This window comes from Temnothorax curvispinosus, unplaced genomic scaffold (assembly GCF_003070985.1).
Source record: "Temnothorax curvispinosus isolate PA1 unplaced genomic scaffold, ASM307098v1 QBEX01012454.1, whole genome shotgun sequence".
Lineage (NCBI taxonomy): Eukaryota > Metazoa > Arthropoda > Insecta > Hymenoptera > Formicidae > Temnothorax > Temnothorax curvispinosus.
The window spans coordinates 269,546-282,840 of NW_020222234.1; the positions used below are offsets into that span (position 1 = coordinate 269,546).

General features: G+C 44.8%; 1 protein-coding gene across 3 annotated transcripts in view; it reads left to right on the forward strand.

The window, feature by feature from the left end:
• Nucleotides 1-13,295, forward strand: part of LOC112462461 (protein Shroom) — a 132,432-nt gene that overhangs the window by 86,457 nt on the left and 32,680 nt on the right. For 2 of the 3 annotated variants that reach the window (XM_025028259.1, XM_025028261.1), the window contains exons 2-7: nucleotides 134-529; nucleotides 1,192-1,498; nucleotides 2,840-3,079; nucleotides 3,218-3,372; nucleotides 3,457-4,311; nucleotides 4,408-6,129. In XM_025028259.1, coding sequence (XP_024884027.1) covers nucleotides 134-529; nucleotides 1,192-1,498; nucleotides 2,840-3,079; nucleotides 3,218-3,372; nucleotides 3,457-4,311; nucleotides 4,408-6,129 — 3,675 coding nt within the window. The remainder of the gene's footprint in view (nucleotides 1-133; nucleotides 530-1,191; nucleotides 1,499-2,839; nucleotides 3,080-3,217; nucleotides 3,373-3,456; nucleotides 4,312-4,407; nucleotides 6,130-13,295) is intronic. The other variant, XM_025028260.1, reaches the window with a different exon arrangement.

Sequence of the window (13,295 nt, forward strand, 5' to 3'; positions counted from 1 at the left end):
AAAACGCTGCGCCCGATTCTGTTACACTTACGCGACGCGTAATCGCTTAATCTACTCTATGCGACCGTCTAATCGCGAGATTTTATCTCAAGGGGACGTCGAAGCTCACGATTTTAATTTTCTGCCCACTTAGGTGTATCCCGGATGGCGGGGACGTCGGTTACACGATGACGGAGTTGCAACCGTCGCCGCCAGGATATCGCGTCCAGGATGAGGCCCCAGGCCCACCTTCCTGTCCCCCGGGGTCCTACAAGTACGCGAGCCACGGCCACGGGAGCGAGGCTGCCAATTTCAAGAGTGCCACGTCGTATTCTCAGGAAGGCTATGGCCTTAAGCAGAGTCCGCCTCGGTCGGTGGCTCCTAACGAATATTACCGTCGCAGAAACGACGGACGGAGGTCCGGCACGGAGAACGATCACGAGGGTGGCAACGGCGGTAAGAAGGCCGCCGCGGTTACCGGTTACAACGATGGTCACAAGAAGAATACTCCGGGCTATAAAAACGACTGCGGGTACGTGCTCGCGATTACGTGAGCGCTTTTTTTTCTCTCGACGTTCGTTCACGCAACGTTCTTCTCCTGCTACTTTTTCTGTTTTCTCTCTTTCTCGATCCTGCCCGACGCGAATTATCGAGCAATGATTATCTAGCAACCGTATAAAACAGATTATTGATATAAAATCATTTAATTTGAGTACTGTAATAATAAGATTACTTAGGATAATAGGATAAGGATAAGACTTCCGTCTTTTACAAAAGATTTATTTGATGCGAACGTGTCAGTGTATAATCAACTAGAAGGATCTTAGTTTTTTTCAAAGCGAACGGTATATTGTCGAGAAGATAATAACCGCGGAACGCGCAACATCAGAGAAATGCCGCGATTACCGTATAAGTTACGCCGAACTCGTCGACAGTACCATAAATTATGCAGTCTGCACACGCCTGGTAATAAAGTGGTTCAATGACATCGCGCGCAGAAGCACCGCAGTCGAGAGTGCCGTATTACGAGTGATTCATTGGGCGAGGCGCTAATAAACAGACGATTTTGCGTTCGCGCATAATTGTTTCCACGTAGGGAGGACGTTGCGTCACGCGTGCTATTTCTGCTCTCTCTCTCTCCGGCTGTCGCGGAGCGTAATGTGCACTGGCCACTTTAACCGCGACGTTTCCCATATCCGTTTGTCCCATTAGGAGGATCTTGGAGTCCCTTGGATTCACGCTCCCTCTTAATGAGAGAGACGAAGCTTCGCCACCACCGACGCCGCCAGTTAGGGATGCCTCCAGCCTCAAGGGCGTCTGTTACGGCCCCGGGCACGAGAAGTATCCTTCGTGGCCGAGCGCACCCGAGCGACACTCCGACGAGGATATCCATAGCTCCGGGCACAGCGGCTCTCATCGCTCCAAGTCCTGGACCGATCACACCAACTATCCGAAGGAGAAGCCAGCCCAGTACACCAGACCACACACGAAGAGGCCCAATCCCGCGTTCACGCAGCAGGTAAGCTTGTAAAGCCCTCTTCATTTTCCGCAAAACAGTCGTTACGCCGCGTCGCTTATACAATCTGAACGTGGACCGTACATTTGCATGGCAACGTAATGCCGTGATTTACTATTAATTGGATACATAAAAGATATTGCACGCAAGCACACGCGATTTCAATTCCTGTTACTTTTGTAGACTTTACTATTAAATGTTAATACTCATTTGCTACGCACTATAAAGAGAATAAATTTTACAATAATTAATCGCGACGATTAATAGGAACGGATATTACATTACGCTAATAACGTATAATTATACGGATGGATAAATGAAATGATCTTGTTATAACTTTTAGCGATTAAATTACATTTATAAGATATTTTTAACTTCTGCCATTCGCGCGATTTGCATCAGTCCGAGTCTTCTATAGAAATCCTTCCTGCCGTAGCTCAGAATTCGCTGTGTCAGCCGTTCTCGATTGTCTTGCCGATTGCAAAATCGAGTCTCGTTTACATGACACCAAAGTACCTCGGCGGTATAAACAAGTCACGAGGCAACGGAGCTTATCGGAACACTTTCCTCATGCTTTCAAACGATTTACAAAGTTTCACGTCGACACCATCTACGTGTTTAATAATTAAGGGGGCTTATCCGGGCGAGCATGCCGTATTAAGAATCGGGATCACCTCGGGGCAAGACCTTGGTGTATATATCGTGCTGCGCCCTAAAACGGCGTACGCAATTAATCTCCCACACCCGCACCCTCCTTTCTCTCGGTGACATAATCGTCGGCGTGCTACTGGCTTTCTCAGAAGTAGGCCGTGGTATTTCGATGGTCCGACCCGCATCACGCCGTAAATTTCGGTACGTACCAGCAGCTCCCGGTCAGGCGAGGAGAAGACAGCGGGCTAAAAAAACAGAGGAGGATGCTAAAGTTAGTCCAAGTTCCCTTTTTTTTTCGTTGACCGTGAAGTTTTATTAGACTGGCGCAATTTCTATTTCAGAACGCACGCAATTAGCTCCCTGCTGATGTATTTTAAGATCGAGACCTTTTTATTATTTCTCTCGTCGAGGAAACGCGAGTGCGAATTATACATACATATATAAGATCGTGAATGGTAGTATACCTCGGCTGAAAGCTAATCGTTAAGCGCATAACTGGTATATATATATTTTTTTAATAAACCTCGATTTTTAAACGCGAGAATTTATATAAGATGTACTTTATTAATCGTTTCATTTTCAATTTTATTCACATTACGAATGTGAACTCCGAAATAAAAATTACTTTGGCAAGTGCCACTTTCCAAGTACATTTATGATTTTCTATTACACTGCAAAAATTGAATATTGCAGTTGAAGACGGTAATGGAGCGTTGCGAGAAGATCCCAGCCGAGACTTACGAGTCACGCAACAGAAGTAGCGTTGAAGAGGAGCCGAGATTGTGGCCGCGCGTGGATCGCGAAGGTAAAGCTTTGGGAGATGCGGAATACGTGGTACCATCGCCACCGGAACGGGAACAGCAGTCTCAGACTTTGAGTCACGTTGATCTGGAGGCTTATGTAAGAGGCTACCAAGACCCTCAAGTGCCCCAGGTAAGAGAATTTAAGCGAATAACATCTCAAGCCGAATAAATATTCCAAGAATGCAACGCAAAAAAACACATAATGCTTAACGACTGCGGATATTATTTCTTTTTGCTGTTTGATTTGATTTTGAATTTATTTATTTAGGTGGACCTCTATCGCGAAACCACCTTGACACAAGCGGGTCTTGAGGAATATACGAGAGTGCAACATTCTCAACAGGCGAGCTACGCGCAATCTGAAGGATATCACAGTTATGTATCCAGCGTGGATTCTACGACGAACACGCCGTTTCTCGACAGGTAAGATTGTCTTTACACATCGTCTTATTAACATCGTCAACACCACGCGATGTCTTTGTAATGAGAGATTGCTCCTTTTATCAGATTGAGGAGAGACAGCGAGGCGGTAGCACAAAGGCCTGCGACGTCTTGGGAAGATACCTCGCGAGAGGGTAGAGACAGCGTAGTGACTACGTCTAGTGGTAGCGCCTCTAGCAGTGAGACTTTAAAATGGCATGGCTCGATGTCGGATGTCAGCGTATCAAGCGGTATGCCTCCTCGTCAAGCGGTATCGGATCGATGGCATCATGGATCTATGTCAGACGTTAGTAGCGTAAACGGAGGGATTCTAACTCAAAAACCCAACAACGGTTGTCACGAGAAATGGCAGAGTTCCATGAGCGACGTCAGTACGTCTGGAATAGGCACGCCGGCGAAAGGGAGGCACAGCCTCGACAAATGGCAGTCTTCGATGAACGACCGAAACAAGCAGGGACAAGGCAGACCCAGCTTGCCAGCGGTGATCGGTCACTGCACGACGTCCGCATCGATTAGTGATATCTGCCAAACATCGGCGATTCGAGACAGCAAGTGGCAGGAATCCAATCTCGACGATGATTCGCTGAATGATAGATCACCAGCGAATCAGTGGGACAATTCGAGCAGACTCGAGAATGATAAATACACTCAACCTATGCCACAAAGCCCTACACGCCAGCAAGTTGGAGCGGCGAGTCCGCAGAGTTCCGAAAATTGGAATCCTATACACGGGTCGATGTCCGACGTGAGTCAAACTAACGGAATTCAATGTAGCAAGCAGCTAATCGCTCACAGCGCTAGGGTGCAGACTCCTCAACGGCATCATTCGGAAAGCGTGCTGTACTTGGATCGCGAACGTAGCAAACGAAAACTTTATCCAGTCAGTACAACGCAGCCGCAGGAATCCACGCAATCTTCAAGGTATATTGATAAATATATTTTTCTACAATTATTATACTTCTATGTAATAATTCGAATTATTAACTACAACATCATGTATAACATTTCTTTTTCCAGAATGACCTTAAGTTCACCGCCACAACCACAGCTTTCGGTAGCTGAACGCATCAATGAATTAGAAAAGCAGCAACAGCAGCAACAAATGCGTTACACTTATTTGGATCCCGAGAAACGTCACAGGGTGTCCGATCCTACTCTGAAAGCGATTCAAAAGAAAGCGTTGTTGTCTTATTACGAGAGACATCATCAAGCATCTTGGCGATCGGAACCCCAGTTGGCACAAGGCCCTGCACCAGCTCCTCAGAGTCCTCAAAGTCCACCGCCGCAGCCTCCCCCTCGACCGAGACCATCCTCATCCCGAAGAGCTAGTTCAGCGTCAGATTACGCCAGCGGTGCTTGGAGGGAAAACGTTAGCAGAACTCAGAATCAAGGAAACAACGACTTGCCAAGCCCTAAGCATCAACATAGCAACAGTTGCAGCAGTCTCTCCACGGATTTATTGGGCCCTGTGATAGTCGGACCGGCCATATCGATAGACGACTGGGTGCCCGAGAGGCCGCCTAAAAAGCCACATCTGAGAAATGCTTACAACGAACGCATACCCAGTCCCGACTTGCCGCCACCGTCGCCGCCGACGGTCACGGAGAGCGAGGTCCACGATTGCGACGATCCATTGCCGCCCCCACCACCCGAACTCAGCGACGATTGTTTCACGGAGCGTAAATCTAACAACATTCACCACCAGACGGAGGAAACGGCAAAGATCAATCGTGAAAGGTCATGCGAACGACACAAGTCGGAAAGACATTCTATAAAAAGATCGAAACACAGCGCCAAGAGAGATCACGATAAGCCCACTGGCAAATCCTCCCCGAATTCGACGAAAACGGGCGTGCAGGAACAGGAACAGCATCAATTCGTGAGATCCGCGGCGCTGAAACACGTGGATTCCGAAATGGTACTGGAGAACGGAGTCTCGGCCGGCTTTGCCACGCACAGGATGGTAGTTACGGGACGCTCGAGTTTGAGATATCCTTCCACTCAGAAACTTATGGTGAACGGGAAGATAGCGCCGACGAGGAGAATATCCGAGGAGAGATCTTATTCAACCAGACCTCCGGCGCAACTCCCCGATCTCATATCGCAAAGATACAGCGATTCCGGGAACCAGAGACCCGCCCCGCAAGTTCCGGTAGAGCCGAGGATCATTCGGCAGGAATCGATGCGAGTTGACGGGACGCGCGTCGACGCGTCCGGTTTGTTGCGAAACGATTCCGGCCAGAAATTAGAATCTTCTTCAGGTCAGAGACCGCAGCCTCAAGTGCCTAAAAACGCGGATAAGAATGCCACCACGAATCCATCCTCGAGACCGAACTATCTGCCAGTGACAGAGGTCGCGAAGAGTCCATCCAAATACCTGAAGAGCGGAAATCACAGTTTCTCCATTAGCAGCCCGGTGAAAACGGGATACGAAGCCAGTTCGAAGCTGTTCCCCTCGGAGTCAAGCCCGCAGAAATATCACGAACCCCCGAAATACGTTCCTAATCATCACCAACGTCCTAACGACGTGACACAGAGGACTACGCACGGTTACTACGCACTACCACCAAAGTACGTTGATATACCTAAGCAGAAACCTCAGCCTCAATGTCCAACGGAGAAGTACGGCACGGATTCTCCTAGTTCGCCGCCACCGCCTTTGGCACCGCGACAAAACACATCCGGTAGGAAGTCTTTGCCGCCTCCACCGAGACCTGCACCTCCGCACTCTCACCAAGGGTAAGTTTGATTGCATAACAATTTTTCTACATTCGCTCAACATCGTTCTTTCTATCAGTTACATGCCACATTTCCCATTATTGATCAACTATCATTTATCACCAGTTAACCAATTACAAGCAGTCGCGCGGTTGTGCATAACGGTAAACCAAACTTCTCGTTATTTTAATTTCTCGAGACCATTAATGATAACGATCACCATTAATGGTACCATCAGGATTTATTTTTACTATCAGAACTTGTTAGTCTTTGGAGACACGAGCCCATGATTTTTTTTTCCATGCCGCTCATTCCGTGATTATCAATTATTATTAAAGGTCTCGAGCAGGTTAAAGCTTTTGTTGCTGAAATGGCATCGCGTAATTTAAGATACGGGCACACGTGATCCCGTAATTGCAATGTAATTGAATGGTAAATAGCCGCCTCCGTTGTCAGATACAGTATCATCATTATAATCCATGTGCCCGCGATGTCCCGCCATCTCGCTTATCCCACGATCGATCAATTGAATTAGAGGTAACTGTAAGTACACCTTACTCTCGGTATGGCTTGTGTGAGGCTCGATAGATCGTCCGGAAATCCGAAGCGCCGCGCAACCGATCTTGAAAATCCGTAGAGCGTTTCTTACGCGTATCAATCAACAACCACGCACAATCTGAAATCATTCGTCGCGCCAACATAATTTGTAACTTGTTGGCTCATCTCGCTCCCTTGACATAAATAGGTTCCATATAATTTTCCGTAATTACTGTTTTTTTTTTCGAATGAGAACAAAACATATAATTAACAGAACGGTACGATGAAGCATCATATCAGAGAGAGCAATACGAATGTTAATGCATGTATGTTTAATGCACAAAGTATTTTATGTGTTCGAATCACATACTTGTAGTATAATTTCTTTTACACAACTAGTTTACAAACCATTTGCGCTTCATGTTATCCAAGCCGTATAAAATCCTGATATAGAACATAGAACATTTATAACCGTAAGAGCGCCATCGCGACGTGAATTATGTCATTAGAAAACTTAATAGCCACATCCACGTTCTCATAAAGCAGAGTTGTAAAACGTTGTCTATCACCGGTATGGAAATTGAAGGAAGAGGGCTAACGAGATGCCGAACGAAAGAGACACCAGTTTTTGTAAGCTCTCCCACTGGTGGACTGGTGTCGCAAACTCGTAAACCCCCAAGGATCGCGATATCCGTCACTGACAGTTCGGCGAACTCGGATTACCCGGGGTTATTAATTATTTTCTCGTTCGTTCGCTCGAGCGAATCGCATACATTACCATGAGATTATCATTGCAAATCTAACGGTACCCATATCCAGGCTGATTTACGAGCGTGTGACTTTCCCTGAATTACGTGCACCGCGACTCTTAAATGACACAGAGACGCGTTACGAGCAATTCTCTCGGTACCTCCCGGACGACGATGGCGGCATACTGAACGCATAAGATTTACTTGTCGAGGTGTATATAACCATCAGTTCGCGCGGGATCGGTATGCCGATCCGCCGAGAGACCAGTGTCTCGCGAAAGAGAGAATCATGCTTCTTTTATGTGCAAAGTAAGGTCGCAAACCATATAATCCATATGGTGCTTTCGCGAGAACGTAGAAAAGTCACGCTCGTTGAGCGCGATCGATGTATGCGAGGATACATTATTAAATTCCGACGTGTGCGACGTCGAGCGCATTCTTGAAAGGCGAGAAGTCGGGCAAGGACGATTTCGCGCGGCGCGAGTAATTGTATGAAAAGCAGAACATAGGACGCTTCGCGAGCCACCGGAGGAGCGATGATAATGCGCGAAGCGCGCTCTGTGACCCGGTACCTCTTTATTCATCGATCCATGATTTTTCGGGCCACGGAGCACGCGAGAGACTATTGAAAATCTTAAACGATTCGCACGCGAGAATGGTGGGGCACTGATGGCGCCGACAGAAAACGCCACCGCGGTATAGGAGAGCAGAAAAGAGAGTCCGAACGAGGTCCGAACAATCGGCCGATAATTATTGCACGCCGAGCCGAAGGTTCTGCCCGGTTTTCCAGTTGGGATACAGGATGTCGGCTCGATCTCACGGAGCGATAACTCTTTTCACCTTTCTTTTGTTTCCTCCTCGCTCTGATTGGGTGACTACCTGCAACGCACGAGCGACCGACCAACTACCCGATACGCACTCCAGCTAAGATGTTCCGATGAACCTCACGACACGGTTCGACGAACGGGCATTTGACTTGCGCCCGACCTTCGACAGGAAGAGGAGATTACCTGGCGCAGAAGAGCGCCAGAACCGTTACCAGACGTTTCTCTCTTTCTCCCTGCACTTTCTTTTTCCTTCCAGCGACCGCGTTAGATATTCGAGAGCGCAACGGTTTAACCTTTCGAATAAACCAACCTACGAGGCAGAAATGTCAGAAAAAAGGTTACCGCGGTGCCACCACGGGCGTGTTGGCCTGTTCGTCGGTGCTCGATCATGTTCCCCAAGCGCCGGCAGCGCTGAGATGACGAGGTGCGGCGCCACGAATACGCCTCACGATAATAACGAACCCTGACAGTGATCTCATATTTATTGTCGACATCGAAACGATGTATCTTGCGCGACATTTTCATTAATTGCGCAAATTTTATAACCTTCGTCGCATAACGAGAGTTTCGAAATCGCACAGCTTCGCACGGCGCGCCATGGCAATTCTTAAGCCTGATGTGAAATTGAGTGGCGATAAACGCCTTTTTTGCTCGCATTCAAAGTCAACGGGAATGCGTCGTTTATAAAAACGCTCTCCCGCTCCTTTAATTGCGATTCAGATTTATGCAAGAGGCGGACGTCCTCTTTTTTTTCTCTGTTCTCCGGCCGATAGTCGGGAGTTACGTGGCGACCCGCAGCGTTATCGCTAATCCTCGTTACGCGAAACACGAATCGCCGAGTCGTTTTCACTTTTCGTCGCGTCGCGCCCGGCATTGCACCTGCAGTGCGATAATTGGTCTTTGAATTCCTGCTCGAGCGTTATGGGGTCCGTAGCCGCGGCGCGATGTTTCCTTTGTCAGAGAGTCAGACCGATTCGGAAGGTTACGCGTGGAGTAATGGCAACAAAGGAGAAACATTGATTCGCAAGACGTATCGAAATCAAACGGTATTTTTAGCGATTTTAAATATTAATATTTTAAAATTATCGCGAATAACAATTAATAATCGTGCTTTCCAACTTCTTTTCCCGTCCCTTTCTTCTTTTTTTTCTGCCTTGCTCCGTAGCTCGTGAAATAGATCTCTGTTATTAAATATTTATAAAAGTTTGAATAAAATATTCGTTTTGTTCGCTAAATATTAACATAAATTATATTATTCCAAAATATTCGACTAATTTTATGGAGATTAAATGTTGTTTCGGTTAGAATTACTAGAGCTCTATAAATTTGTTATCGCCGCACTAAATAAATCTTATTTTATCGCGTCAATTTCTGCAACTAGACGCAGCAATACCACGGCCTCGACAACGAGGTAGTCGACACCGACGATGACAACACGCGCAGTATCGTTTACACCGGTTAGTCTTGTCACCCGTCGACATCTTCCACTATCTTATTTCCGACGGTATCCAGTAAAACTGGTACTCGTCAAGAAAAGAACGCGTCTCATGTGTCGTATCGGCTCGAGTCGAATCACTAATGTAATGTTTTTCGCTTCAATTAAACACATCTTTCACTTGATTCACAGCAAGCTACTATTGCTCTCAAGGACTGGGAACGTATGTATCCTTGTAGAAAGAAAAATAATGAGAGCATTAGAACAAGTATTGGTGAAACGTCACGCGTTGTATGTATTTATCGATTACTCTTATCTACAACCGATAGATATTTTCCTTAGGCGTGGTCGTAAAAATGTACGCCTGACATTATGTAATATATCATTTCTCAGATATGGGAAATGAGTAAAAGAGTAAAACGGTAGAACTTTGTGCTGAGTTTATCAGGATAATTACCACGGTGCCGGGGATGCGATAAATCGTTTCGTTTCACCAGTTCGGAGCATAAAAATGGTGAAACTTGATTTTTGCAGACCACCCGCTGCATTTCGCCAGCAGTGGAAAATATTATTGGACTGTATATAATATTATGAAATTAGAGTGGATTGGATATGCGTTGTATCGCATTATCGGCGTACTTGCGTCATTCTGCGTGGTATCCATTTATTACCACAAATAACTTAACTACCATTAAACATAAGCAAACAGTGTTATATAGTTACGCTAGCGTTCTTGTCCTACATTAACATAAAAGAGGTGCAAGTGTACTAAGACCGAAAACTTTCCACACTTTGTAATATCCTCCTTCGTACACGACGAGACTCGTTTGATGATTAGTTCAGAAACTGGGTTAATGGTATACAATCGTAACTAATTCTAAGTGCGTTTAACAGTGATAGTGGTAATACCGGTAATATTCACATTTATTAATGAGATTAGGATTTAAAAGGGACTAGTAGTTTCATGAAATATTCCAAATATTGATTTGAGTGAAATATTTGATTTGTAAATTGTGCATATAGGCAATTTTGTATAATTTAATAATAAAAGATATTTCACAGAATAAAATAATCATACGCAAAGTTACAATATCCAGATGTCATACAATTATTATTATAATTTAGAAAGCTCTTGTAACTATTAAATATCTCCATTGAAACTTTTAGGCAACATTTGCTTCCGTATTTCAGAATGGAGCTTCTGCGTAACTTACAATCAAAATAAACCGTTTTTCTGCATCAGAAATAGCTGTGATAAACATAACAAGAAATCACGTGTAGGTATATAAATATCATATGTATAAGGTACATATTTTAGAGTTTAATAAAGGCTCTTACTTTATATATGCAATATTTAAGTTGCGAAATATAAAAAAATTATTGACTATTGACGAAATATAGTAAAATTATGCCATCATGATTTTCAAATAATAAAGACAATTAGTGATATATATACATATATAATTGTGTTTTAAAATGTAAAAAAATTAATACAGAGCAATTTTTGGATAACATAAATCATGGCAATATATGTGTCTAATTACTTGAACAAAATTTATTACGCTCGACTTCGACGAGCTACCAAGCACGTCGTCCTGCTTGTGACTTACGACTCTTCACCGAGGAAACGGTCGCACCAAGGAAATATAAGTGCAACGACGACGTGACAGAGACGAGCAACAAACGAAACGGCCACGAAGACAATAGCCAGCGACTCGAGACCGGACGACACCGGACACGAAGTCACGAGACCGTCTCGAGGAACGGTATCTTCTCGACGATAGTCTGCCTTACGATTAAATGATTAACACAAATTGTTCGGAAGTTCACGAGTATCTTTTGCGGTAAGAGTTATATACTTTATTCGTACGCGTGCGGCAATAACGAAAAGATTTGATTATTTAAAAAGAGAAAAATTTTAATACACGTATAAATAAATTATTATTTTTATGTATCTATCATTTGCCGTGATCTACAACTCAAAATAGTATAATAAATTATATCTCAGAGTTAATTGTGCTCAACTGATGCAGCACAAACATATGACAGCTCAAACAAATATTTATACGAATTGCATTCGGCATAGAAATGTCTTAGAATTTTCATAAATTTTCTCAGATGAAATTTTTATTACGTGGATAGACACTGTTATATAATTTTCAAAATGACTGTTATAAAATCTAGTATCTCAGAGGAGTAAAATAACGGAAGATTTTCACGAGTACGCCGATCGTAAAATTGCGTAACGTAAAAATTTCCAGGAGCGAGAAAGTCCAATTTGTGTTAAATTGTCCGGCATTAGATTTTAACCGAGCGATGTACCGTTAGGACATGTGTCAGAGTGCAGTACGACAAGACGGACAGTTTGAATTCTGTTAAATTCCACTGAGTTTTATCCCGATGTTTTCCTCCTACGTCCATCAGATATATAGCCATCGGGCATTTATCAGTTCGCGGTTTAGAAAATGATCTAGCCCACTGGCACCTGAGCAAACACACGTAACTCTCGACTCGTCGCGCAACTTTTCCACGTCGAGAATCTTTTATCCGCAGTTTCGTTTCAAATTGGCTCTCTCTCCGATCAATTAAGCGCGTCCGACAAATAGGTAGAATGGATGCTGTCAGTTTCCTACTCACTGTCATGGACATTAACATATGATCGTCATCTTCAGGCAGCACGTTCCACCTTTGCCCTAAACTTCCATTATAGACCCTTTATTCATAGCTCACGAATTAACATCAAAGTTGCGCAATAGCATGTTTTAGATCGGAAGTGAAAGTATTTAGCATTTTTTTTTTTTTTTTATTGCTAATGCAGTTGATAATCGAGAATTAACATGAGACAAAGAAATATATATATTAAAAGATATATTTTATTCCCAAAATAAAGAAGAGATAGATATACGAAGAAATAATAAAATTAACAAATATAAAACATTAACTTCGATTTTTACAACAAGGCCAGAATTACACTTTATTATACCTTATTAGAAATCTCGCTTAAAACTTTACTCTATTTTATATTATTAATTTTGCTCATATTAGAGGAATTCTAAATCACCAGCACTGGCGCATCTCGCGCTTGATTATCGCGTTTCGATCGCGATTTCCCAGATGGAATTTCCACTGCGGAGCGAACGCACGTGTAACGTCAGATGTCAGGCACATGTGAGGCAAATCTCAGGCGACTTTATTATTACGGCGGGTGGTCTCGGAACGGCAACAGCAGGCACAGCAAGCGCATAAGATGCGTTATACTCGCACGTGCTTCTCAAGGTTTACCGGACGATACGCGCCGGGTCGTCACGTGCGGCCGACGCGGTCAATCCGCGCGCAATGCCGTGATCTGCAATAAGAGCTCCGTGTGCTCGTAAAGTCTCCGTAGTACGGCGTGGTTCGCGGTTCCTACCGTAAACCGAACGGCCAAACGGCTCGTAAGAACAGCTCCAATCCGACGATGAACCATCCAACGTGAACGACCGCGCCAAGCGCGCTGCGCGTACTTCCTGTACTTCCTAGAGTCGAGTCAGTGGCCACACGCGACTCGGCCAAGAGCGAAACACCGATCGCCCCGTTGACGCCTGAATCGCGGCGCGGCGGCGAGGTCGCTGACATTTGCTAGGATAACCGTGTGGCTGC